The 23171-nt window shown below is 51.1% G+C and overlaps 2 protein-coding genes across 15 annotated transcripts in view; one reads left to right on the top strand and one right to left on the bottom strand.

Annotated features, from left to right (window-relative positions):
* Ppp4r1 (protein phosphatase 4 regulatory subunit 1) overlaps window positions 1-16763 on the top strand; it is a 57177-nt gene extending 40414 nt beyond the window's left edge. For 5 of the 8 annotated variants that reach the window (XM_087189985.1, XM_087189986.1, XM_087189995.1 and 2 more), the window contains 10 exons: window positions 825-1336; window positions 5419-5591; window positions 6827-6922; window positions 8221-8406; window positions 10309-10470; window positions 12547-12647; window positions 13971-14091; window positions 14178-14312; window positions 14987-15128; window positions 15873-16763. In XM_087189985.1, coding sequence (XP_087046111.1) covers window positions 825-1336; window positions 5419-5591; window positions 6827-6922; window positions 8221-8406; window positions 10309-10470; window positions 12547-12647; window positions 13971-14091; window positions 14178-14312; window positions 14987-15128; window positions 15873-16036 — 1792 coding nt within the window. In that variant the 3' untranslated portion in view covers window positions 16037-16763. Of the gene's footprint in view, window positions 1-824; window positions 1337-5418; window positions 5592-6826; window positions 6923-8220; window positions 8407-10308; window positions 10471-12546; window positions 12648-13970; window positions 14092-14177; window positions 14313-14986; window positions 15129-15819 lie in introns of all 8 variants that reach the window. The other 3 variants (XM_087189990.1, XM_087189991.1, XM_087189999.1) reach the window with 1 other exon arrangement.
* Window positions 16764-19425: 2662 nt separating this feature from the next.
* Ralbp1 (ralA binding protein 1) overlaps window positions 19426-23171 on the bottom strand; it is a 29390-nt gene continuing 25644 nt past the window's right edge. For 5 of the 7 annotated variants that reach the window (XM_004853232.3, XM_004853230.4, XM_004853231.2 and 2 more), the window contains 3 exons: window positions 21861-21982; window positions 21105-21288; window positions 19426-20756 (listed from right to left, as the gene is read on the bottom strand). In XM_004853232.3, coding sequence (XP_004853289.2) covers window positions 20538-20756; window positions 21105-21288; window positions 21861-21982 — 525 coding nt within the window. In that variant the 3' untranslated portion in view covers window positions 19426-20537. The remainder of the gene's footprint in view (window positions 20757-21104; window positions 21289-21860; window positions 21983-23171) is intronic. The other 2 variants (XM_013075306.2, XM_087190013.1) reach the window with 1 other exon arrangement.

Below are 23171 nucleotides of genomic sequence, written 5' to 3'. Positions count from 1 at the left end.
CTTATTTGCCCATTGCTTTTATTTGCCTCTGATCGTAATCTCCACAGCAAGATCTGCATCTCATTCACATTCTCAAAACTGATTTTATTTTCTGGCTCCCAGTAGGTGCTCAGTAAATGCTGATTCGGTTTAATTGAATCAGATAAAATATAGGAGACAAACAACAGAATGGATGGCAGTCAGTAATCAGTGGGCTTTAACTAGGAATTTGTACTCTTTGTCCTTACCAGTTAAGTCACGGCTTCTTTTGGGGAAGACCTCTGAGAGTAGAGATGAAAATTGTGGAAGAAAGAAAAATAATCCTTAATACTTTAATATATTTTGTAGATAGGAAGTCTTTTCCATACACCTAGATAGTTTTCCCCTTACATAAGCAAAAAAGCTTTAATTCTCAGCTTTCACTGTCTCGTTTGAACAGAGTGGCAATACAATCCTAAAAATTAGATAACTTAAAATTTTTATGTACCTTAAGATACACTGTAGAATTTTTTACTTCCTACTGTTTTTCTTTGATGACCTAGTATTGAAATTAGCATGGTGTTGTGGAACCCTAGTGTTCTTTAATGTTACCATCTCCAGCCAGTAATGCTTCATATCTAGACTCATGCTTGACAAGTATTTACTTCTCTGAACACATACACCTGTTGGAAAAAAGCAGTATTATAAATAATGTATACATGAACTATTCCACTTGTGTGGATAATGTATCATCTTTAATATTTAACTTGCCTAAATGTTAGATGTAGTATCTCTTCATTGATTTTTCCAGTAATTATTTTTATACTTTTCTGTTGGATTGTTTTCTCCCAAATAAAACAATTAAGGCTCGGAGACCAAGAGGTGCCAGAGGATGTCCCTTCAGCCCTCAGTGTCGCTGGGCCCAGTGCCAGGTTGGAGTGTGCGCTGGAAGACCGTGGTGCTGGAGCGCCTCGGGACTCTGCACAGGAGCTGGGTGTCCCGGCTCCGGCAGACAGCTCTTCACTGTGTACTGTGTCCTCAGAGTCTCACCCAGAAGCAGCTAGTAGTGATGAGGTTACAAAGCCCTATGGCTGCAAATCCGTGTTCCAGCTGGAGGCTGACAGCAAGTCACAAGACTCAGCTCTCCCAGATCAGGAATTGTACAACTCCTTCCATTTCTGGAGGACTCCTCTTCCCGAAATAGATCTGGACCTCGAGCTTGAGCAGGACTCTGGGAAGAGCCTCGGCCTGGAGCGGCCAGAAGGAGCCCCAGAAGACCTCATGCCAGGTTCTCTAAACATCACCATGGCCACCAGGAGGGAGCTGGAGGAGATGCTAGAAAACCTGGAGCCTCATATTGATGATCCTGATGTTAAAGGTACGAAGAGTCAGTCGTGTTCTTTATTCAGAAATCGTACATGAAATGCTATGACTTGAAAAAAACTTTTTCCAGGAAAACTGCCTTCTTTTAAGATTGATAGATTTGGGCCAAGGATTAGTTCAGTGGTTTTGCTGCCTGCTACGCAAACGCAAGGACCCAAGTTCGATCCCTGGTACCAAAAAAAAAGATTGATAGATATGATTTATTTTTAAAATCTCATATGTTGTTGCACTAATTCCTCTAAAATGTTCACCTTTTTTTTTTTTTTTTTTTTTTTTTTTGTACTGGGGATTGAACTCAGGACCTTGTGCTTGCGAGGCCGGCGCCGGAACCACTGAGCTAAATCCCTGGCCCTGTTCACCATTATTTAGGGCTTTGCATTTACAGTTTAAAATCTTGAGCCCTGCTCTGTTTTGCTCTGGATCATGTCAGCCTTTTTATAAAATAGCAGTAGACATGGTATTCTTGTTTTTCAAGGAAAGACTCTCACCTGTTAACAGTGGACATAGGTTTCTATTTTCTGTGGAATGTGGTGTTTTAAGAGCTGTCCATATTTACGAGTCAGATTTGATTTTGCTGCTGTGTGTAACGCACCTATCACCTGGGTGGCAGCAGTGGTGTGCGTTCTTCTCACCCGAAGCCTCCCCTCCACCCCTCCCGTCAGCCCGTTCCTCCCTGCCTGTCGCGTCCAGCTGGCCTGCTCAGGCCTATGATTGGTCGGTCCTTTTCTGGACCCCACATAAATGGGATCTGGCGGCACATCTGAGATTTGTCCACGTGGTTCGTATCTCAGTCGTTGAGTCTTTTTGTCACTTTCTTAGCAAGGGCAGGAAAGAAATTGGGTGATTTCAGTGGGATACTCCAATGTGTTCCTCCTCCCACTGCAGGAGGGCACCGTATTTCTTACAGAACCCTGATAGCTCTGCTTTTTGCTTCATTCCTCACTTGTGGGCCTGTCATAGGTTTTTCTTACTCCAGTGAGCCAGTTCTCTGCATTTTGTGACAACTTGATGATATAGCAAGTATTGAGGTTTTTATTTTGCTTCACCAGAGAGCCCTGCTTTAGTGTCCCCCACTTCTGGGGAGAGGATTGAGCACAGAATCATACCACTGTGAGGTTCTAGTGTAGCAAAGACCGTCATCTTTGGATAATGTTCAGTTTCATCATAGCTTTCACATAGTTGTTGTTTCTAGTATCAGTTTAAGTTGTATTATGTTCATTAAACTTCAATAACTATCATATTTTATTTGTCTTAAATTCCATTTTTATCCAAAATACATTACCAACTAGTCTTCCAGCCTGTTCTAGGGGCCCTCATGGCATAGCAGTACTGGCTGGTTCTCTGGAACTTAACAGATACTAACTGAAATATTGAATGAGATGCTTTATGTTTTTTTTCAACAAATAAGCTAAAACTCCTCTTCCATAGTTTGCTTTTTAAAAACCAATGCATACGGGCTGGGGATTTAGCTCAGGGGTTCTGGTGCCTGCCTCGCAAGCTCAAGGTCCCGAGTTTGATCCCCAGTACCAAAAAAAAAAAAAAAACACCAATGCACACATAGAAGTTTCAAAATGACTTTGTGTTAGCAAAAGTGGCTAATATTATATACTATTGTGCCGTGGCTGATAGCCCGACCAGTTACTGGGGGATGCCCTGATGAAGGGACAGCAGGGGATGGAAGAATAATATAAAGAGAACAAGAAATAGAGAATAATGAATGATAGTTTATTACTTCTGGGAGCCAGGAATTGATCTTCAGCTCTCTCCTGGCTAAGACTTTGAGCTCTGGATTAATCAGTATGTATGATGATAGTGCATAGCAGGGGCCGTGAAGGCAGATGTAGAGAACAGCAGAGCTAATGTACTACTGAGCCAGGCTGAAAAAGGGGAGTAACTGTGTACTGGTGAAGGACAACTCACAGTGATATCTAAAGCCTGCTCAGTGCAGTTTCAAGCTGGTCTCCTGTACTAGAGAGATTTCAATATAAATACTCAGACTTAATCCGTTCTGTTTCTAGTTCAGCTCTCAGGCTTGCTACATGGAGATTTGTTACATTGTGCTGTCTGCCTGGTGGCCAGTCCTTCCTGAGCCCGCAGGGTTGGTGCCATCTCAGGCAAGGAGTACACAAGTCCCAGGCTTCAGGGGTTGCAGAGGGCCTGGTAAGGCTGGGTGCCTGGGCTTCTGTGAGGGAGCTCCATAGTGTTGCCTACAAATCTCTCTTCAATCTTCTGCATCACTGTTCCCTAGGACTTTAGTCTATATTGTAGGTACAAGGCAGGTCGTGGTAAAGCCCTCTGTGCTATTTCCCAAGTTCCTTGTGATGGTGTCTTACATCCGGAGCACAAGCTTCCTGCTCCCTCCTCCTCTGGCTGGAGACTGGAGGTATCTGCACTAGGCTCCATCTTAGATCATTTTCCGGAAGGAGGTACCGTGTTTGCCTGAAAAGAAGACCTAGCTGGAAAATATTCGGCCTTGGAAACTAGAGAGCAAAAATGCCAGCCCCATCAGCCTAGCTCTGCTTACCTGTTGCCACTGTTCTCTTGACACTGAGCCTCTGCTTGGTGGCCACTGCCTAAGGCAAGTCAGGTGAGGACTGGCCCTGGCATTTTTGATCTCTAGCTTTCAGGGATGATTCTTTTCAGCTAGGTCTTATTTGCAGGGAAAGAGGATAAGTTTAGAGTGTCACTTACCTTACATTTTCATGAGCATTCAAACTTAAGGGCAGTCATGGACAAAGTAAGGGGAAGCATGTGAGCCACTTAGAAACAGTGGCTGGTGCCTGACGTGTTCTGTGAGAGGCTCTGCCTTAGTCACTTCCAGGGAGTAGTGGGGACACGTTAGCCATGCCCTATGCACGCGCTCCAGTGGTGCAAACTGCCACAGCCGTCCTGAATTGTGCGGCCTCCTGGAGTCTTGTTGGCTTTGGTTGGGGAACCTTGAGTGGTCCCAGAGAGGGGAGGGGCAGAGTGAGTGACTGTGCAGATTGCCACCGGGGTTCTGATGGGATGAGTACTCCCGGAACACGTCATGAGCAGACACCCTCGATTGGCCCCATTTAAGCAGAGTGTCCAATGAGAGGAGACGGAACCTCCTGTGTGTGTGCCTGGTACTTAGTGTTCTGAGACAAGAGAAACTTTGTGCCTCCTGCAGCCTGTTAATAGGTTGTCTTAGGGAATTGCTGGTTATTTTGTTTATTTTTATACATTTTAATTTAAATTTTTCACATTTTGAACATCCAAGTTGATTACTTGGAGTAAATACTAAGCTGCTAATAAGCAGTGTTTTTTGCTGTTTGTCATTTCCTTGGGGGCGAATAGAGAGTTCTTTTTCTCCATTCTGAATGTCCTTTAAGAGGAAGGCAGTAGTAATTGCCAGGTGAAGGAGCCACTGCCTGGTAAGTTGTCGTTCTGATTTTCAGCAGGCATGGTGGATACTCACAGGGGACCCATGTTTGGTACAAGGTCATGATTTCATTTTCAAAGAGTTAGCGCAATGGTGGACCACATGTTATTTGTTTTTCTCTTAAGACAAAATATGTTAATGTGTGAGTTATTTTTTCTAAACTAAAACCTCAGAATTTAGGTTTAATTACAGTGTCGGCACTTTTGCGGTTTGGGGACTCGTCTCTAAAAAGTTCATCATCACTGAGAGAAAAATAAGCTGAGATGAGATGTTTAAATGTAACTGCCTCAGAAATCATGGTAATTGCCATTGTTCTATGTTGGCAGGGTTTGTGTGACTGCTCTGCTGCTAAAATAGTTTAGTAAGTAAGCCTTGTCACTACCACAACATAGTTAACTTCTCCTGAAATTGACTCTTTAATAAACCAGAGCTACCTCCGGCAACTAGATAGCATTTCTCTTTTCATACTAACGCAGAATAATGTGCTGTAGTGGATAAACATTTTAATCTAATGAAAGCATATTAGTTTTCTCCTTTTTCTCTGGAAGGACTAATGATTTACCATCGTAGACTTTTTTCCAGCTTTTTGATGGCAGAATGAAAGTACACATATCACTGCTAACACGTGATGCACTGGAGAGGACTGCCCCTCACTGTCTTTCCTCCTCCCGCAGCTCAAGTGGAGGTGCTGTCGGCTGCCCTGCGCGCCTCCAGCCTGGACACTCACACAGAGGCTGTCAGCATGGAAAAGAGCAGCGAGCTGCAAGACGAACCGGGTATAAATGAGCTACCAAATTGTAAAATAAATCAAGATGATTCTGTGCCTTTAATCAGCGATGCTGTTGAGGTAACGAACCCAGTGGTGTTGACCGATGGGAGCAGTTTGAGTCTGGGAGTCTGTTGTTGGGGATGCTGTAGCTGATCACTTCCTAGCTAGCTCATTCCTTCAGCAGCTCTTCTTTTGCATGAAGTAAAAGTCATAGTTATCACCACGTCCTTCCTTGTAACACTAGTGACATAGTAAATGCCTGGAAGCATAAATGCCAGTGCCGTCTCTATGCCCATCCTGCTAGACTCAATGTGAACGTAGCTCACTGCAGTGAAATAGTCTTACTGGAAACAAAGCCCTTTATCAAGAATAATTAACTCTTCCCTTTTCTTTTTGGAGAGGTTCTTTGTTTCTGATCGGACCATTTCACTGCAGCAAGCAACACAATATTCTGAGCAGAAGATCGGGACTTGAGGCCATGTTGCGGAGGCCAGTGGCATTATCTGGACTCGAGTGTGAGGGTGGGTACTGTTCCTGTCACACAGCATCGTCTTTGCTGTGCAGCTGTAGCTGTTCGCACGATCTTTCCCTTGTCTCCCACCACATCCCTTTCCAGCTGGCACCACTGAGTGTGTGTCTCTTCCCGTGTTACATAATCAGAGCAGGAACACACCACTCCTTGCCGTAATCCAGTGGTCCCAGATCCTGGCCGCTTGAACGATAGCTCAGGAAAGTGTGTCCTTATACATGGGGGTGGCAAGAGGATTCTTGGTGCATTTCTATTCCGTTTTTTGTTAGATGACATCCAGTGTTGTAGAAATGTGTAATATCAGTGCTTTGGACTGAACCCTTGGCTGTTCACATGGCTGTTTACTGGAGATTTGGTTTATTTGTTTTTGTTCTGTGTATGGGGGCATTGGCTCACAATGTTTGTGAAATTAGGTATCAATAACCAAGAATAGAGGAAGTAGAAGAAAACTACACATGGCACCCAGTGGCCTCTAAGATAATTGAAAGAATTTTTCAGTATCACTTTATAAGTGAGCTAATTTGAGAAATTTAGACTATTTAAAAATTGCTTCCAAATTTACTTTTTAATTACTTTTAATTTTTTGAGAATTCACCAAATTGATTTAAATCAGGACTCTTATGAGGCCTTAGGCATGTGCATAAACTTATAAAGACCTGCAGAGCGTGTGTGTGTCTGTCTGTCTGTCTGTCTGTCTCTGGGACAGTCTGGAAGGTGAGTAGGCGCGTAGGACAGTTGAAGTGAGAGACACAGCAGCTCTTGAAGTAGCTCTCTCTCCTCACAGAGCATGGACCCCGCTCTTCACTACGTCCACAGCGACTCAGACGTGAGCACCAGCAGCAGCTTCAGCCCGGACGAGGAGAGGAGCCCTAAAGTGCAGGCAAGTGATAGGATGCCCTGCTTTGTGCCCGTGCTTCACCCTCTTCTGCAGCCTGTTTCCTGCCCATGTTCACCTCTGTGCACAATGAGTGTTTTCGAGATGAAGACTGGCGTGTCACTTGGAATGAGAAAGTTCACATAGAGGAGAATCACACAGAAGCTCAAATCCTCCCCAGCCACAGCTCCACCAGGTTGCCTCTTGGATTTGGGGGTACAGCAGGGGCACCCCTTGCTGTCTCTCAAGGCAGTTATGAGCATCCGATGCCACTAGGCCCTTTCTCCTGCCTAAGTTGCCAAGAATTTAAAGTGTAGCTCTGGTTTCTGGACAGAGCATGTGAAATGGCTTGAAGCCGCTGTAGAGTGCTGTGCACCCCGAGGCACAGCTCATCTTCAGGGTATTGAAAGTGTGGAGATGGTGCCTGGAATCACTGGGGGGCGCTTGGTGCTTTTCTTTTGTAAAAGCTTCGCTGTGGAGATCTCCCAGGAGCCCCAGCCCAGCACCCGACAGCGCTGCTCCTCCCCAGGCACGTGGGTCACAGTCCCCGTGCCTGTGATTTGCTCTGGGACCGTGTTAGTACTAGATTTTGTAGGTCAGAGGCACATTTCCTTACTAAAAATGGAATCGGTATGCAGTTTTGAAATGCTTTTCCCCACTACCGAAGAGGTACTCTGTCAATACATACAGATTATCGCATCCTTGTAATGGGTTATTTCCGTTTAATTTATTTTTTATCTATAGTGCAGATAAAGGGGCAGGCAGTGGAATTTCCTTACGTTTTTCTCCTCCACTCATCCACTGTGCTTCCCAGTAACAGCAGTCTCACTTCCCTTGACGTCCCTTTCCAGAGCATCATTGCAGTACATCAGCAAGCTGTATATTCTTTCGTCTTTCCATCATATTTTACAAAGAGATATATAAGTGCTAATGTTCTATAGATGACTGCTAAAATCTCCCTCCGAGGAACATGGTTGTTGTATGTTAAACTTGTTGTCAACTGCGCGTGGAGGACCTGTCTTACGTGTTCATGGGGCAAGTGCCACCTCTTTCGTAGTGTCTGTTGAGTAGTTAATTCTCAAAGACTTCCAACTGTTTCCAACTTTAAGATCATATTCATTATTGTTCTAGAGTCGCCTTTATTTATTTTTGTGTTTCCTCTAGCCTGTGTCCTTGAGTTAATTCGTTTCATCTAGCAGGTACATCACATCCATGTACTGGAAAGTACTTCTGCCTGCCTTAGTCTGGCGGCTGTAGACACATCTGAATGCTCTACTGTCACACTGTCCTCTTGTCTCCAACAGGACGTGGTGCCTCAGGCTCTGTTGGACCAGTACTTGTCTATGACCGACCCGTCCCGCGCACAGACGGTGGACACGGAGATCGCCAAGCACTGCGCATACAGCCTGCCCGGGGTGGCCCTGACCCTTGGCAGGCAGAACTGGCACTGCCTGAGAGAGACCTACGAGACCCTGGCCTCTGACATGCAGGTGAGTGTGGCACTGAGGGGACTGGATGGGGAGCAGCGCGCTGTGGTTTGGCTTTCAGGACCCAGAAAACCCTGCAAGGCTTCCAGCACAGACCTGGTGTCTCAGAAAGCAGTGCGGATGCCATGAAAGTCTTGGCAGGGCGTTGTCTTTCTGCAGTCAGAGTTCCAGAGAGTTTGGCTTCTCCGCTTTTCTCGAACACACTTGACACTGTTGACATGCCTAGGTTCCTAGCCTAGAAATGTGTATTATTTAAAGCTGGTTTGTAGATTACTTCTTGAGGATAAACATCCCCCTAGAAATCCTGGTATAAGTGCTGAATCAATCTTTATACCGATCCCAAAAGATCATTCAGCCTTAATAGACAGGATGGTGGGATTCCTTAGCACCATTCCGTTCTCAGCCCCGTGCCCGAGTGTTGAGTGCCGACAGAAAAGTTGATGGTTATTCCCCCTGTCCCTGAACTCCAGCCCCCTTCAAAAGAGCAGGAAAAGAAAAGTGTCACACAAGCCATTGTGTCTGGCTTTTTTTGTGTGTTTTATTTAGCAGTGCTTGGAATTGAGCCCAGGACCTTTGCACTGAGCTGCAGCCCAAGCGCTAACAAAACTTTTTTTTTATTTTGAGATGGAGCCTCACCAAATCACCCAATTTGGTCTCCAGCTTATGATCCTCCTGCTTCATCCTCCCAGAGGGCTGGGTTGTGGGCCTGTGCCACCACACTTGGTTAGTGTGTTTTTTGTGGCTCTCTCCCTATCTTTGGTGACTTATACCTCCCTTGCTATTAGGTCTAGGCTCCATGAATCAAAAATTTGCTCCTCTTCCACAGAAAGCTGGTCTTCTAGTGAAGTCGAATGGGGTCATCAGACTCTCTACCAGGAAAGGAATGATTTTTCCCTTAACCCTTGCAGTGCTTCCTGAGTTTTTCAAGGAATCGGTTCCCTGGACTCAGCACAGTGGAAGTGGAAAGTAACCTCGGGAGAGTGGAGCTTATGCTTCTCCTCCAACCTTGGGAGGCCTGCGAGCTGGGGCCCAGGCCCAACCCCCAAGAGTGGGTCTGGGCGTGGGGACAAAGCCAGTGTCCATACATGTGTGAGCCTGTGCACTGGTGAGCCCAGCAGTGCCCAGGTGCCAGGGAGGCTTCTTGTGGCGGAGTCTGTCCCTGTGGTCCCTTCCTCCTCAGCACGTCTCTGCCTTTGCCCCATGACTTGTGGCAAACTCGTGAGCACATTTCATAGCGGGGAGGACGCTTCACTGTGTGATGGTTCACATAGGTAAAGAGTTAAGCAACACAGACTTATAAATTACTGCAACATGGAAAACAAAATGGCGGCGGTGCTGGGGGGGTGTTTTTGAGACAGGGTTGCACATGTAGTCCAGGCTGGCACTGAGCTCCCCTCACCTGTCTCCTGAGCTCTGGGACGCTGTTGTGCACCACCACACCCAGCCTAAGAAATGTGTGCAATGAAAGATTCCTAGCAATCCAAAGGCTGTACAAAAAAAATTCTGCTCCTTTTTTGTTTCTTAAATTGTCAGTTTTGTACGCACCAGTTTCGTGTCTTTTATCCAAGATGCCCAGACAGGAGTCCCAAGGAAGAGTCAAGTGGGGTCGTGGAAGGTGGCCTTTGATACACATGGGTGTGAGTAGATCAGGGATCAAGTGTGCAGAAGTACAAAGCTGTATGCCGGTGACTCCTAAAGGGGGCTTTCTTCCTAAGAAAGGGGAAATGATGACTGCAGGGACTTTATAAGCTTGCCACATTTTAGGCCTGCGGTCGGCATTTCAAACTTAATGCCATTATGTCTGCTATTCGGCACTAATGTAATTTTTTCTTTTTGCAACTAATAATACTCAGAGTCCTGAGTGCTTTGTAGCTTAGCTTGCTAACACAGCTTTTGTCTCTGCAGTGGAAAGTTCGAAGGACCTTAGCGTTCTCCATCCACGAGCTCGCAGTTATTCTTGGAGATCAGTTGACAGCTGCGGATCTGGTTCCAATTTTTAATGGATTTTTAAAAGACCTCGATGAAGTCAGGATAGGTGTCCTTAAACACTTGCATGATTTTCTGAAGGTAACTTTTAAATTCTTTTACATAGAAACGTACTAAGATTCCACTGTAAACCTACAATCTCTATTTTTGGTGATAGCAGGAGTTCTTTGTGCTCTTTTATAAGGACGTATCCCCATGCGTCAATGTTAAGATACGATTTCATAAAGAAAAACAGATCGGATCAGCTTTGCTGATGTCATCTTAATTTTTAAATTTAAAAATAATTATGCTAAAGTTCATTTTTAAATGATGTTAGGCTATGGAAATAAACATTTGTACATTTTTCTTTTGAAATTACTGAATAAAATACATGTTAGAAACTCCCACCTTTCAGTTAGAGCTGTCTGGTACTTCGGGCCTTCGCCTGTTTGCCGTGAGGTCCTGCTGCCCGGCGTGTAGGGGCCTGGCCTGGTTACGGATGGGTGAAGCTGGGGATGCTCTTGCTTCTTCGACTTTCACCTTGAACCGACTCATCACTCTAAGCTTTGAGTAACGGAAGTAATCACAATCCTGCTTTTAAAAAGAAGTCAATCCCGAGTTCGATCCCTAGTACCAAAAAAAAAAAAAAGAAGTTAAAATATTTTATATAGATTATATTGGAATTTCTTTAAATGTTCCAATGATTTCCTTTATGGCTTTTGTCCCCTCATCTTGGAAAGCAGCTGTTGAATGTAAACATTACATCTTTTGCTGTGCAGGTCAAGGCCAGGCCCCAGGCTTTCTGTTCTCCCTGCTTTGGCATCTGAGTCCACACCAGGCGCCTTCGGGGCCCCTGGGGATGGTTTCTCCAAGCCTGGCAATGGTCTGTGATGCTGGCGACACTGGCTTGTTGGCAGGCTTGTCACCTGCCTGGGCTGCCCTGGGTCTTTTCAGATGCGTCACGCAGGGGTAACGTGTCAGCTCTGCCTATGCCTGGTGACTAGTGTGGTCACTTGGGTCCTGGTGCTGCTCGGCGTTTGCCCTCGTGAATGATGCCCCGGGGCTCTGTGGTGTCCTTGTCCCTAGAGCTCACACACAGCTCTGGCCCTTCATGGCTCACAGCATGGCAGTGGCTCCCATGTGGGTGCTGGAGTGGCCTTGTCTCTTCCTGTAAGAAGCTGTCCCTGCTCCCCCGGCCCTCCTGAAAACTTTACTATCCATGCTGACTCCAGGATTTCCTGTTGCTGTACTCTGCTCCTGTTGTCTGTGGAGACGTCACAAAGCTGCCTTGTGTGTCCGTCTGGCTTGCCCTGCTCTGGGCACCCCACCCCACCCCACCTGCCGTCCTCCAGGTGGTGCCCTGTGCCTGCATGTGCCTTCGCCCCAGGGTCCTTTTAGGCCTTCTCAGGAGGCAGAAGCTAAGGGGTGGTTTGTTTTGGTTTTGAATTATTGGGCTCATTTTCTTAACTGATGTATAAAAACGCGAGACCTATATAATGGGCTGTTGGTGACGCTTCAGTACACGTGTGCCTGGGTGGTGTGTCCAGCAGGTGCAACGCACACGCCCACGTCCTCGGCCTCAGTTCACGCCGACAGGGACTCCTTCCAGTCCCACCCATTGGCTCTTCTTTCTTCACTTCGGGTTTCTTCTTCTCTCTCAAGATGAAAACTGTTTGAATTCGAAGTGACATCAATGCACTTATTTGCTGGGTTCAAGTGGCTCCAGCCTTGCGACACTAAGCAGTGGGCGGGGCTGCCATCCGCACCCTGAGTCCGAGGCCGGGCTGTGCTGCCTCCTGTGGATGTTATCCAGCCGGCTGTTAGGTTGGTTTCCATTTGTATCAAGAGTGAGGGTTTGCCCCTTGGTGGTGGAGCAGTTACTAGGATACATTGTTTTTGCCCACGTGCATTAAGCACCCATGGTGTGCAGTTACAGGGCCACACGTGTCACACCAGGCTGTAGGGCTGGATGAGCTGTGCCTGGGATAGCCAGAGAGGTGGTGACTCTGGAAGGTAGAGGGATTTGGGGGAAATTAGTTTATTAATTTAAAAGCATTAAATACAGGTACCTCATTTCTTCACAACTACCTATATTAGGGTCCATTCTCAAGCAGTCTAGTAAAAGAAATGATGCTTATACTTTGTCCTGATTAAATTAAAATATTTTTGTTACTTCAGCTTCTTCATATTGACAAAAGACGAGAGTATCTGTATCAACTTCAGGAGTTTCTGGTGACAGACAATAGTAGAAACTGGCGCTTCCGAGCCGAGCTGGCTGAGTAAGTCCTGTGAGCTCCTCTGACTGTCTGGGGTGCTGTCCCCCAATATTTCTGTGCCCTGTGGCCTCCCGTCTGGCATCCCTTCTGTCACCAGGTCCTGTGTGTGCACTGGGAGCAGTGTGGGTGGCCTGCATCCTTCCATTCTTGCTGGGGGCTGCAGGCTTCTCTGGCGACTGCCTGCCTCAGCCTTCCACTCTCCCACAGTGTGCCTGCCAGTGGGGTTCGTGTCCATCGGGTGTAGGGAAGGGTCGGCATCCGGGAAGGGCTCCTGTCCCCTCTGCACCTGCCGTGGGACCCAGGGAGCATCCAGTGGCTCGCCACTGTCCCCTAATGTCTGCCAGTCACTGCCTACCTTTTAAAGGATGTCTTGGTGCTTTTCCTGGGGTGGGGTGGGGATTAGTGGCAGAAAAAGGACCAATATGCAGCCCTGTCTATCGTGGGCCATCGGCTGTAGCTTGAGCTGTGTCTCCCCAGCCGTGTGTCCTAGGGACAGTTTGAGTGTCGCACACTCCAGCAGGGGCCTGGCCCCCCTGGGAAGCAGTGTCACAAGGCATCATGAAGTCCTGGCTCCCCCCCGACAGGGCAGAGCCACCACCGGCTCTTCTGTGAGACCCTCACTGGTGGGTGGTGCTTTTTCAGGATGTCCCAAGCTGTGACTGGAAACGCACACCATCTTCCGTCCAGCCCTGTGTCTGTTTCATGTTGCTGTGACAAAACGCCCATGACAGTAATGTGTAAGGGAAGAGGGCTTGTGGCACTGGAGAGCGGAACGGAACTGGCCTCCCCAACCCCTTCCAGCAAGACAGGGCCTGGTGTCTGGGACCTCACTGCCTTCTGTCTTGCTGGCTCTGGGAGGTCCCGTCTCCTCTCAGGACAGTCACACTGGGGCCGGGCTTCCAGCTGTGAACCTGGGACACACTATAGGTGCATCCAGGCTTGTAGTGTTCACCAGGCACAGTGGTGAACCCCTGAAATCACAGCTACTCAGGAGGCTAAGGTGGCAGGGTCCCAAGTTTGAGGCCAGCCTGGGCAATTCAGTGAGACCCCGTCTCACAAAAGGGCTGTGGTGTAGTTCAGGGGTAGCGCTCTCGCCCGGCAAGAGCTGACCCTAGGTTTAGTCCCTGTTACCGGGGAAGAGTCCAACGGCTTCTGTCCGCATGCTGCAGGCAGGAGGCGGCGTTTGTGAGTTTGCACGCTGCCCAGGCGCCCAGGCTTGCTGTGCAGGAGAAGCCTGCTTGGCTGGCTCCTCACTGTCACCATCCAGTGTTAGGGTTACTGTTAGCCTACATGCAGCTGTGCCTGAGTTTTCACTGTGTCTTGTAGGCAGCTGATCTTACTTCTAGAGCTATACGGCCCCAGAGACATTTATGACTATCTGCGCCCCATCGCCCTGAGCCTGTGTGCAGACAAAGTGTCCTCCGTCCGCTGGATTTCCTACAAGCTGGTGCGTAGTCACTGTGTCTCCGCGAGCTGCACGCCACCCCATGTGGGTCCCCAGCCCAAGCTCCCCCTCCCCTGTGCTCCCTGCAGGTCAGCGAGATGGTGAAGAAGCTGCACACAGCTTCACCCCCAACCTTTGGCGCGGATCTCATCCGGGAGCTGGTGGAGAACTTCGGCAGGTGTCCCCGGTGGTCAGGCCGCCAGGCCTTCGTCTTCGTGTGCCAGGTGAGGCCTCTGCACCACTGCCCTCCCCACAGCCCATACCGCTTACACATGGGCTCTGTAGCATGTCCAGTGGCGTGTGCATCCCAGGACCGCACCCTTGGCAGCACAGGAAGCTGAGCAGTTTGGCAGTGCAGGCCTGCAGCACCAGTTGCTCTCTGGAGAACAGCTTCACACTGTCTAGGCAGAGAGGCGTCCTTTTCTAAAATGTGTACTTTAGGGGCCAGGGATGTAGCTCAGTGGTTTTGCCACCTGCTGTGCAAGCGCAAGGACCCGAGTTCAATCCCCGGTACCAAAACAATGTGTATTTTAAAATTTTCCAGTTGACACATAGAACTTGTCCACATTTATGGGGTGCCGTGTGCTGCCCTGGTGCCTGTGTACACGGGGTGTTCCACCAGGGGAGCACATCTGTCCCCAGAGCTCCCTCGTGTCTGTGCTGAGAAGTCACGGTCTTTCCTGCCAGCGTCTCAGTTGACCCACAGCCATCACCCACCTGCTGGGCACCATCATGCATTCCATCCACCGAACTATGTGTCACTGCCCACTGGCCACCAGTCCCTTCCTGATGATGGGATTTTTGTTCGAGGCCCCAAGCACCTGGGAGACGGGTTACAAAGCAGTCTCCCTAATGGCTGCTCTGGCTGTGAGCTCACGCCCTCGGTTCTCTGCATTAGACTGTCATCGAGGACGACTGCCTCCCCATGGACCAGTTCGCTGCACACCTCATGCCACACCTGCTCACCCTGGCCAACGACAGAGTCCCGAACGTCAGAGTGCTGCTCGCCAAGACGCTGAGGCAGACGCTGTTAGAGAAAGGTAGGTGGTGGCCGGGAGCCAGAGCGGGGTTTGTGCCCTGCAACCCCCGGGCCAGCTCACAGGGGCTCCCTCCAAGGACACTGCCAGTGACAGGGACGTTGAGTCAGTGCGCTGCTCCTCCTGCAGGGGTCCCTGGGCCTGGCGTTAGCATTTTTCTAGCTCACAGCTTATCTCGGCACCGACTCAAGTGTGCAGCATGGCAGGGGCCCCAGGGCCACAGTGCAGCTGCTCCCTCCCCCAGCAGGAGCCACACACCCCGAGGTCGTGCATGGGTGCTGTACCCCTGCGCCTCACGGAGTTCATGACAGCTGATGCGTGAACTCAGGAGGGTAGCACAGAAGGAAGGCGGTCATGGACTTGAGAGTAAGCAAACGAGGGCTGCTGCTTTTCGCCTTGCCATTCGTGTCTTTCAGAGAAAGCAATAAAAATGAAACGGCAGGGAAGGCTGGTTTGGTTTTTAGGAAGAGCGCACGCATCCGATGTTTATAAGCATTTTTCCTTTGCTAAGCCAGTTGATAGCTAAGAAGCCTGATGTTTTAATTCACTGCTGAGCTGACCGTTCCCTAGCTCCCACTGAATGTCAGGAGATTTCTTGTCATGAAAGCAATCCAGATCAGTCCCAGCCTGTGCGTACGGGGCTTCTTCCTTGGCAGATCACTTGTAGTGACGGTTTGATGTCCTGTGTTTGTAGTGACTGAGCACTTGTTGCACTTGCCCTGACGCGTGCTGTCGTGTCGTTGCCAGAGTACTTCCTCACCTCTGCCAGCTGCCACCAGGAGGCTGTGGAGCAGACTATCATGGCCCTGCAGATGGACCGAGACAGTGACGTCAAGTACTTCGCCAGCACCCACCCCGCCGGCACCAAGATCTCTGAAGACGCCATGAGCACAGCCTCCTCCACGTACTAGGCCAGGCCCAGCCTCGGGCCCCGCTCCCTGGGGCAGCGGCAGGCGGCCACCTCTGGGCCTGCTCACCCCACAAGGTCATGGGCAAGGGCGGGCTCAGAGGCAGTCTTACCTCGCCTGAAGGGAACGGCGTTTCTCAGCGGATTCTCACGTCACCAAAGCCTTAACACCCCTGTCTTCCTGGCGGACCGACACTTGAGGGCAGAGTGACCGCATTGCTCTCTCCTGGGTCTATTTCACATCAGATGAATGAATTCTTGCAGCCAGAAGAGACGCACGCTGGACAGACGGGAAAGGCCTTCAGTATTAGCCCACTGCAGCCCCTCGGATAGTTCCAGGCGGGTAGAAACGAAGAGATTTTTGTGCATTTCTCCCAAGGGCTTGATGCTAACACTAAAGTAGAATCTGATTTTAACTTGTAAATGCAGCATATTGCTGTGCACATTTGCAGAATGTTTGCTCAATATGTGTCTTGGTTTTTCATGCTGGTCATGACCAGAAGAAACTTCTCGGCGTGTGTCCACTGGTGTTGTGGACATGATTGTGGTCGGCTCCGAGGTGCGACTTTCTCCCACGCTGTGCGTCCATGCAGCCACTTAGGAGTGCTGCCGTCCGGATCATGCAGTCAGAATGGTTGTGGCACAAGTTCTCCTGTCCAAATGAAATTGATTGAAATATATAGATACTTGTTTTCTACCTGTCTGTGAATAAATGCAATTTGTGACCTGTAGTCCTGATTTAGTGCAAAACAGAAACCAGACCGAAGAGTGTCTGTCACCTGGGGCGGCAGTCCCTGGGCTTGCCCATGTCCCAGTTGGCATGGCTCTGGGAGCCCCTCCTCCCCGAAGCTGTCAGCCTCTGTCTTGGGTTCTCCTCCTCAGGAAAGCAGCCATTAGTGAGAGCAGGCAGATGAGGGCACTGCGGGTGGAAACCCAAGCTGCTCCCGGTGCTGGGACCAGTTGGGCTTTACTCCGTACACACCCAGGAAGTCGTGAAAACATGCAGGCCGCTTCCTGTGTGGAATGCATCTGCATACCTGTGTCCCAGGCATGAGTTCGGAAGTGGAAGTGGAAGCATTCGGGCTCTGCAGGGCCGACAGGCAGGGCTGCCTGCTTGATTTCCCCAGGTGCAGATTCCCAGCCAGTGCTATCGCAGAACTCCTGCTCCCCCCCCCTCAGTTCTGTAGATGACACTGGACCCTACGCTGCTGAGGGCAGTGCCCTGGGCCACCTCTGGACACTACCAGCAAGGACAAAGCTGCCGCCACCTCACCGGCTAAAAAGGTCTCGAGAAATTCAGGCTGGAAGAAAGGCAGGCCAGCTCCTGAGCAGCTCCTCCCTTGCAGCTGAACAGCAATGCCGCTGGGATGGTGGGGACCAGGCAAGGGGCTCGTGTGTGGCATGGGACTCCCCTGTCCTGGACTCTTGTGTGGCCTCAGCACACAGGGTCTGCCTAAGGGGGAGAAAACACCCAGCCAGCTAATACTCGCATTTCACGACGTGAACCTGAGTAAAACAGCAACACACTGCTGTGATAACAGCGCGCAGGTCACACACAGTGGAAGTAGATACAGTGTTCAACACGAGGTGGCCAGAGCCGGAAGACCACACTGCTTGGTCACCTCCAGCCCCTGCCCGCCCCTTGAAGGGCACGCAGTGCCCCTGACCAGCTTGGCCAGCCCCAGTCTAGGTGCCACTCCTTGGATCGCTGTCTCCCTGCCTGCAGCTTTTGACTCGGAAGCCCAAGTGGTGTCTCCTGCGGCCACCAGGATGTGTATGAGTCCACCTGCAGTTTTCTGGAACCCAGCCATGCCAAATGGCGCTGCCCGTGTGCTGACGGCCATCTGGGCCTGCGGCCTCCTCCAACACCCACGGGGTAGACACCTTTGGGGAAGAGGGCAAGGCCATGGCGCCCAAGGCACTGTGCTGTCCCTGTGCCGAGTCCCGGGATGAGCAGTGAGCCGGGGGAGAGCTCCCAGCAACTCCACAGAGCAGTGGCCTTAAGGTGCATCCTGGCTCAAGCCAGAGAAACTGGATCTGGAAATAAATGTGAAAAAGTAAGACTTCACAGCTCCTCTGTTCTCCCCTTAACCCCACACTGGAGGCAGGAGGCCAGGGCAGGGCCCTTCCCTCCTACATGGCAGGGTTCCAGGAGGCAGGCCGGTCGCGATCCTGGTCCGGGGGCAGAGGCCACTGTCAAACCCTTCCGCCAGGAACTCCGATTTCCTGCTTAACCAGCACAGGGTCTGGCCTCGAGCACACTCTCAGCCGACACGCCAGCCACAACTAACTTGTGGAAGGTGTTTTCTACAGTGATCTGTTAAGCCATGTTAATTCCTCTGTCCATTTCCTACAGGGAATTAGTTTTAATTGTGTCTTGCAGAAATTCTTTTCCTTAAGTCTCAGGGCCGGTGGCGCAGCTCAGTGCTGGAGCCCGTACCTGGGGTCAGGCCCGGGTTCTGTCCCCAGGGCAGCACACAGGAAACCTGTGCTAGAAAACTTTACACAAGTCCAGTCATCAGGTTTCTGGCTACGTGTTCATTTAGGGCACTGGAGGACTTACTTCTAACAAGTCTTTTCTTTTCTATCAGATTTCGTTGACAAATGTAGCAATATTTGGTATTTGCAGGAGGTTTGTCAGCAGTTTTACCATAGGAGTATTTCACCCTGATTTGCTTAGCTGCAGCACTAAAGACGTCAGTAACTGTCACTGGCTGGATACAGGACTTCCTGTACACAGGGAAGTAGTGATTTAATACATTACTAAAAAACTGTTTTTTTAGCACAAATGGTTGCAGGGAAAACATCACCCAAGCACTAGAGCCCGCATGTAAGTTGACCCCAGTTCTCAAAGCCATTATCTCCAGGTCCCTGGTGCTAAGCATGCTCGGATCAGGGTGCTGGGGCCTTGTGTAAACCAGAACTCAAGTACGTAAACCCAGCTCTAGAATTCAACTCGAAGATGGAGAAGCAGCCAGCTGTCTACACTTTGACAGACACTGTGTGGAATTTTTAAAGGGGAAAAAGCAAATGAGGAATTGACGGTTTATTCCAGGTCAGCCCATCCCAGAAATGGTAATTCGGTCCCAGCTTCCCAAGGGCCTGCACCTCTGGAACTGCACACCCCAGGGCCCCTTGGGGCCAGCCGCGGCAGAGCCCACTCTCGCAGGGGCCAGGACGCCGCCAAGGAGAGGACTGCAGCCCCAGCCCAGCCGGTGGGGGACAGGCGAGGAAGAGTGGAGCCAGCGGCTGCTCAGGCCGGGGTGACCGAGAGCAACAAGAGAAGAACAAAGCCCCACTGCTCTTGGCCTAGCAGTACCAGCGCCAACTCCTTCCTAGCCACAGGGCACTCCGTTATTCCGAAGAAATACTGGGTACAGAAATACTAGAGCATTTTTTTCCCAAATGGCTGCTGAATTTATTTGCTTGATCAATAATGGTTCTGGCAAAAAATTAACCAATCAGACAGCTGTAATGACATACTAATTTAAAAAACCCATGACACCTTGACAGACATTAGAGTTTACACAAACAAAAAAGAAACCTCCAACACCGCCAATGAATATAAAATGAATAAACTATGTCTGATAGGACAGCAAGGCGTTTATACATTTATGACACCTGACCATATTTTCAGTCACCATAATATCTTCTCTCCAGATTTAAAAAAATAGTATGCTGATTTCTATAACAAAGCTTTTCTTCGTACAAAAATCAAATAATGGCCAAGTCACAACAGTGCAATAGGTAGGAGCGGAACCGCATCAAACAGGTGCTGGGAATAAATACTGATTAGGAGGCTCTAGAGAGCCCGCGCCGGGCCACTCACCTGACAGCCCGGCCAGGCCTCCAGGCGGCCAGGGAGCGAGCATGGACCCGAACCGAGGGCTGGGTGAGTCGCGCCGAGCACAGGAGGAAGTCGCCCTCCTGCTGCTCCACCTGGTCAGCCGGAGCCCCTCGGGAGGCTGGCCACGGACATGGGCATCTGGCAACGCGCCTGCTCCCCGGGCAGACATGGGCCTGCCCGGAGGCGGTCCGTGAGGGTCTGGCTAGGACCCTCTGGGCACCGCGGGCGGAGGCCTCTGGCCCTGGCCCGCGGCAGGCTGAGGACTGAGAAGGGGCGTGGCTAAGGGACACCCAGCTGGCCGTCTGGCCGGAGGAGAGGAGCCGCTCCCTCCCCGGCCTCTGTGCACCGAGGAGGTGTGGAAGGCACAAGCACGAGCGCCGGTGCGCACAGGCCCGAGCTGGCCAGCGTCCGGCAGGCGCAGCAGCGACCTGGTCGGGGCCTCTGGGTGAGAAAGATCCTGATTCTGCTGTGATAAAAAAGCAAAGACAGACAATTTTTGGTTTAAAAAGAAGCCACTCAGAGGTTAAAATCCTTACTTTAACGAAGAAAATTAATTTTCAAATGAGGTGACACTATCTGGAAGGGCCCTGCGTCCCGGGAAGCCGAGTCCAGGACGGGCTGCAGGGGCAGAAGGCGTCCGGCCGGCGGGCGGCAGCGCTCAGATGGGCGTCTCCTTCCGCTCTCTGCTGGGCGAGGGCTTGGCCTCCGGGACGCCCGCTGGCCGCACGGGCTCCTCGGGCTCCTCGGGCTCCTCCTCCTCCTCCTCCTCCTCCTCGGCCTGGGCGCGCTGCAGCTGCAGCAGGCGGAGCTGCACGCGCAGCTCGATGATGGCCTCGCGCTCCTCGTGGACGGCTTGGTTCAGGTGGTTGTTCTTGATCTGCGGGGAGGCAGAGGGCAGCCGGCCGCCTCGCTCAGCCCGCCTGGCTCCAAGCCCTTGCGTCCCGGTCCCGGGCAAGGGCCCCGCGAGCACAGCCAGAACACGGACGGACACGGACCACCCCGCCCGGGAACACTTCCTCCCGCCCCAGCCCCGCTGTTTCTGCTCATCCCCGAGCGGCCCGAGTGGCATGCAGGCGACATGCCTTCCGGCTGGGAGGAAGGAGGTCTGCGCGGCCAGGTGGGCGAGCGAGAAGACACGCCCCATCCCTGCCTGCGCCGCCTCCCCGCCAGGGACCACGGGAGACCCCACAGCTCCCGGAAACGGAAACGCCGGCCCGAGGCTCACCTCCAGCTCCTCGTTCTGGCGCTGCAGATCCTCCAAAATGAGCTGCAGCTCCTCCTCGTCCTCGCTCTCGCTCTCACTCTCTGACGAGTACTCCTCCGTCTCGCTCCGGCCGTGCTGCTGGCGGCTGGGGACAGGCGGGGACATTGCCCGGCGCTCTCGCCTGCCACCCTTTCTCCGAACTACACTGCTGACCAGAACCTGCGTTTGTGTCCTGTGTGTGCACGGGGAGTGGAACCCAGGACCTTGGCCCTGAGCTACACCCTGGCTTTTACATTTTGAGACAGGCTCTTGCTAAGTTGCCCAGGCTGAGCTCAAACTCCTGATCCTCCCAGAGGGCTGGGGTCACAGGTGTGCACCACCACACCCAGCAACTACACCATTCTGAAGACCCAACAGACAGGAAATTAAAGACAACTGATTTCATAGGCCTCATTCTTTTGCAAGAAAGTCTGAGAGCTCAAACAGTTTTGGGGGGAGGGCTATCTCATTAAGTTACTAAGCTGAGGGCTGGGGATTTAGTTCAGTGGTTCTGCAGCCTGACTCGCAAGAGCAAGGTCCTGAGTTCGATCCCCAGTACCAAAAAAAAAAAATTCTGCTGAGGCAATCTACAAAAGCCAACTTTCCAAAAACAAGTTACTAAGCTGCCCAGGCTGGGTCTCCCTTGCAATCCTCCTGTCTCAGCCTCCTAGAATGCATGCCACACCCATCACATTTAGTGAACATTCTGGAAACCTGAACAACCTGGGCTCTTCTTACCTCTGGATCTCAGCGATCTCGGCACGCAGGCGCTCGATCTCCTCTTTCTCAGCTGCGATCTGCCGGCGTAAGAACTGCTCCATGGCCAGCAGCTCCTCCTGCTCGGTGAGGATCTCGTTCTCCTAAAATGAGTCACAGTGAGGCGGCAGCTCAAGTCTGGGAAACTGCGCCGTCTGGGGGTCTCCACTTGGCTGCACATGCGTGCTGCCACGCTGCAGGGCTCCCTCAGGAGGAGAGATGCACTGGCACTCAGAGGCAACCAGGCTTCTCTGCAGCAAAACCCACTGGGATGCTGAGGCGCCTGCTGCCAACACTGCCTGGGAGCAGCACCAGAACAAAGACGAGTCCAAGGGACAAACCCGCTTAATGCCACCCTGCCTCTCAGGAAATGCATCCCCCAGGGCCAGGGGGGCTTCCTTCCACCGAATCACTAGAGAGAGAGGGCCCAGGCCACATGTGGCTGGCGTCAGTGTCCCGTGCAAGGCAAGAAGGTGCAGAAATCGTTTCTCACCACAAGCCACTGTCCACTGCCCATCCCCAAGACCAAGTGACAGGAAACAAACATTGTGTAACAGAGGACCCATGCCTGAAGCTGACAGTCATAGGCTCGTGAAAGCAGGGAATCATCACTCGCCCAAGACCCAGAGCCTCCAGAGGAGAGGCCAAGGCAGACAGTGCAGGCAGCGGCAGAATCTGCCTGTGGGAAAGAGGAGCTGGACGCAAAGGTCTTCAGCTTCCCTTTCAGACATCCGCCCCACACCCCTGTGGCTACACCGGGGAGCACTCAGCTGAGAAACCCTGAATGAAGACCCGGCCTGGAGCCGCGTCCCTGCTGGACGGAAGAGCAGCAGACCCTGCAGGGCTTTTGGTGACCCACGTGCCCAGGTCTCTGCAGGCCTGGACAGAGACGTGTAGTGGCTGGAACTTCCGCCTTTCCATTTAAAGCCTGGGAATTTCCTAACAGAGTAAGGCTGACTTGGACAACTCAAAGACAAACAAGCTCATTTTCAGCCCATGCCTGTTTACTGAGTCAGTGAGGAGTCTCGAGACAACCCACCTCCAGCAACTACCTCCGGCCCCACAAAGAAGAAAGCCTGCTCCAGTCCCGACCTCCAAGAACCCCAAGCTAAATCCTTCCTGGAGTGCGATCTCACCAACAGGGAACAGACGCCCGCCTCTGTGCGCGGGAGAGTCCGTGTAGCTCGGCCATCGTGTGGGCTAAGCACGACAAGGCCGACATGGGGCAGAGCCGGAAGGGGTCGGTGGGAGAGCACTGGTCTCGAGTGCTGAATGCCCTTCACCTGCACGTCA

Source organism: Heterocephalus glaber, unplaced genomic scaffold, assembly GCF_053883595.1.
Source record: "Heterocephalus glaber isolate CG9 unplaced genomic scaffold, H.glaber_assembly_v1.0 deba00000331, whole genome shotgun sequence".
Lineage (NCBI taxonomy): Eukaryota > Metazoa > Chordata > Mammalia > Rodentia > Bathyergidae > Heterocephalus > Heterocephalus glaber.
Note: the sequence above shows the minus strand (reverse complement) of the source record. Positions and strands in the feature narration are given on the sequence as shown.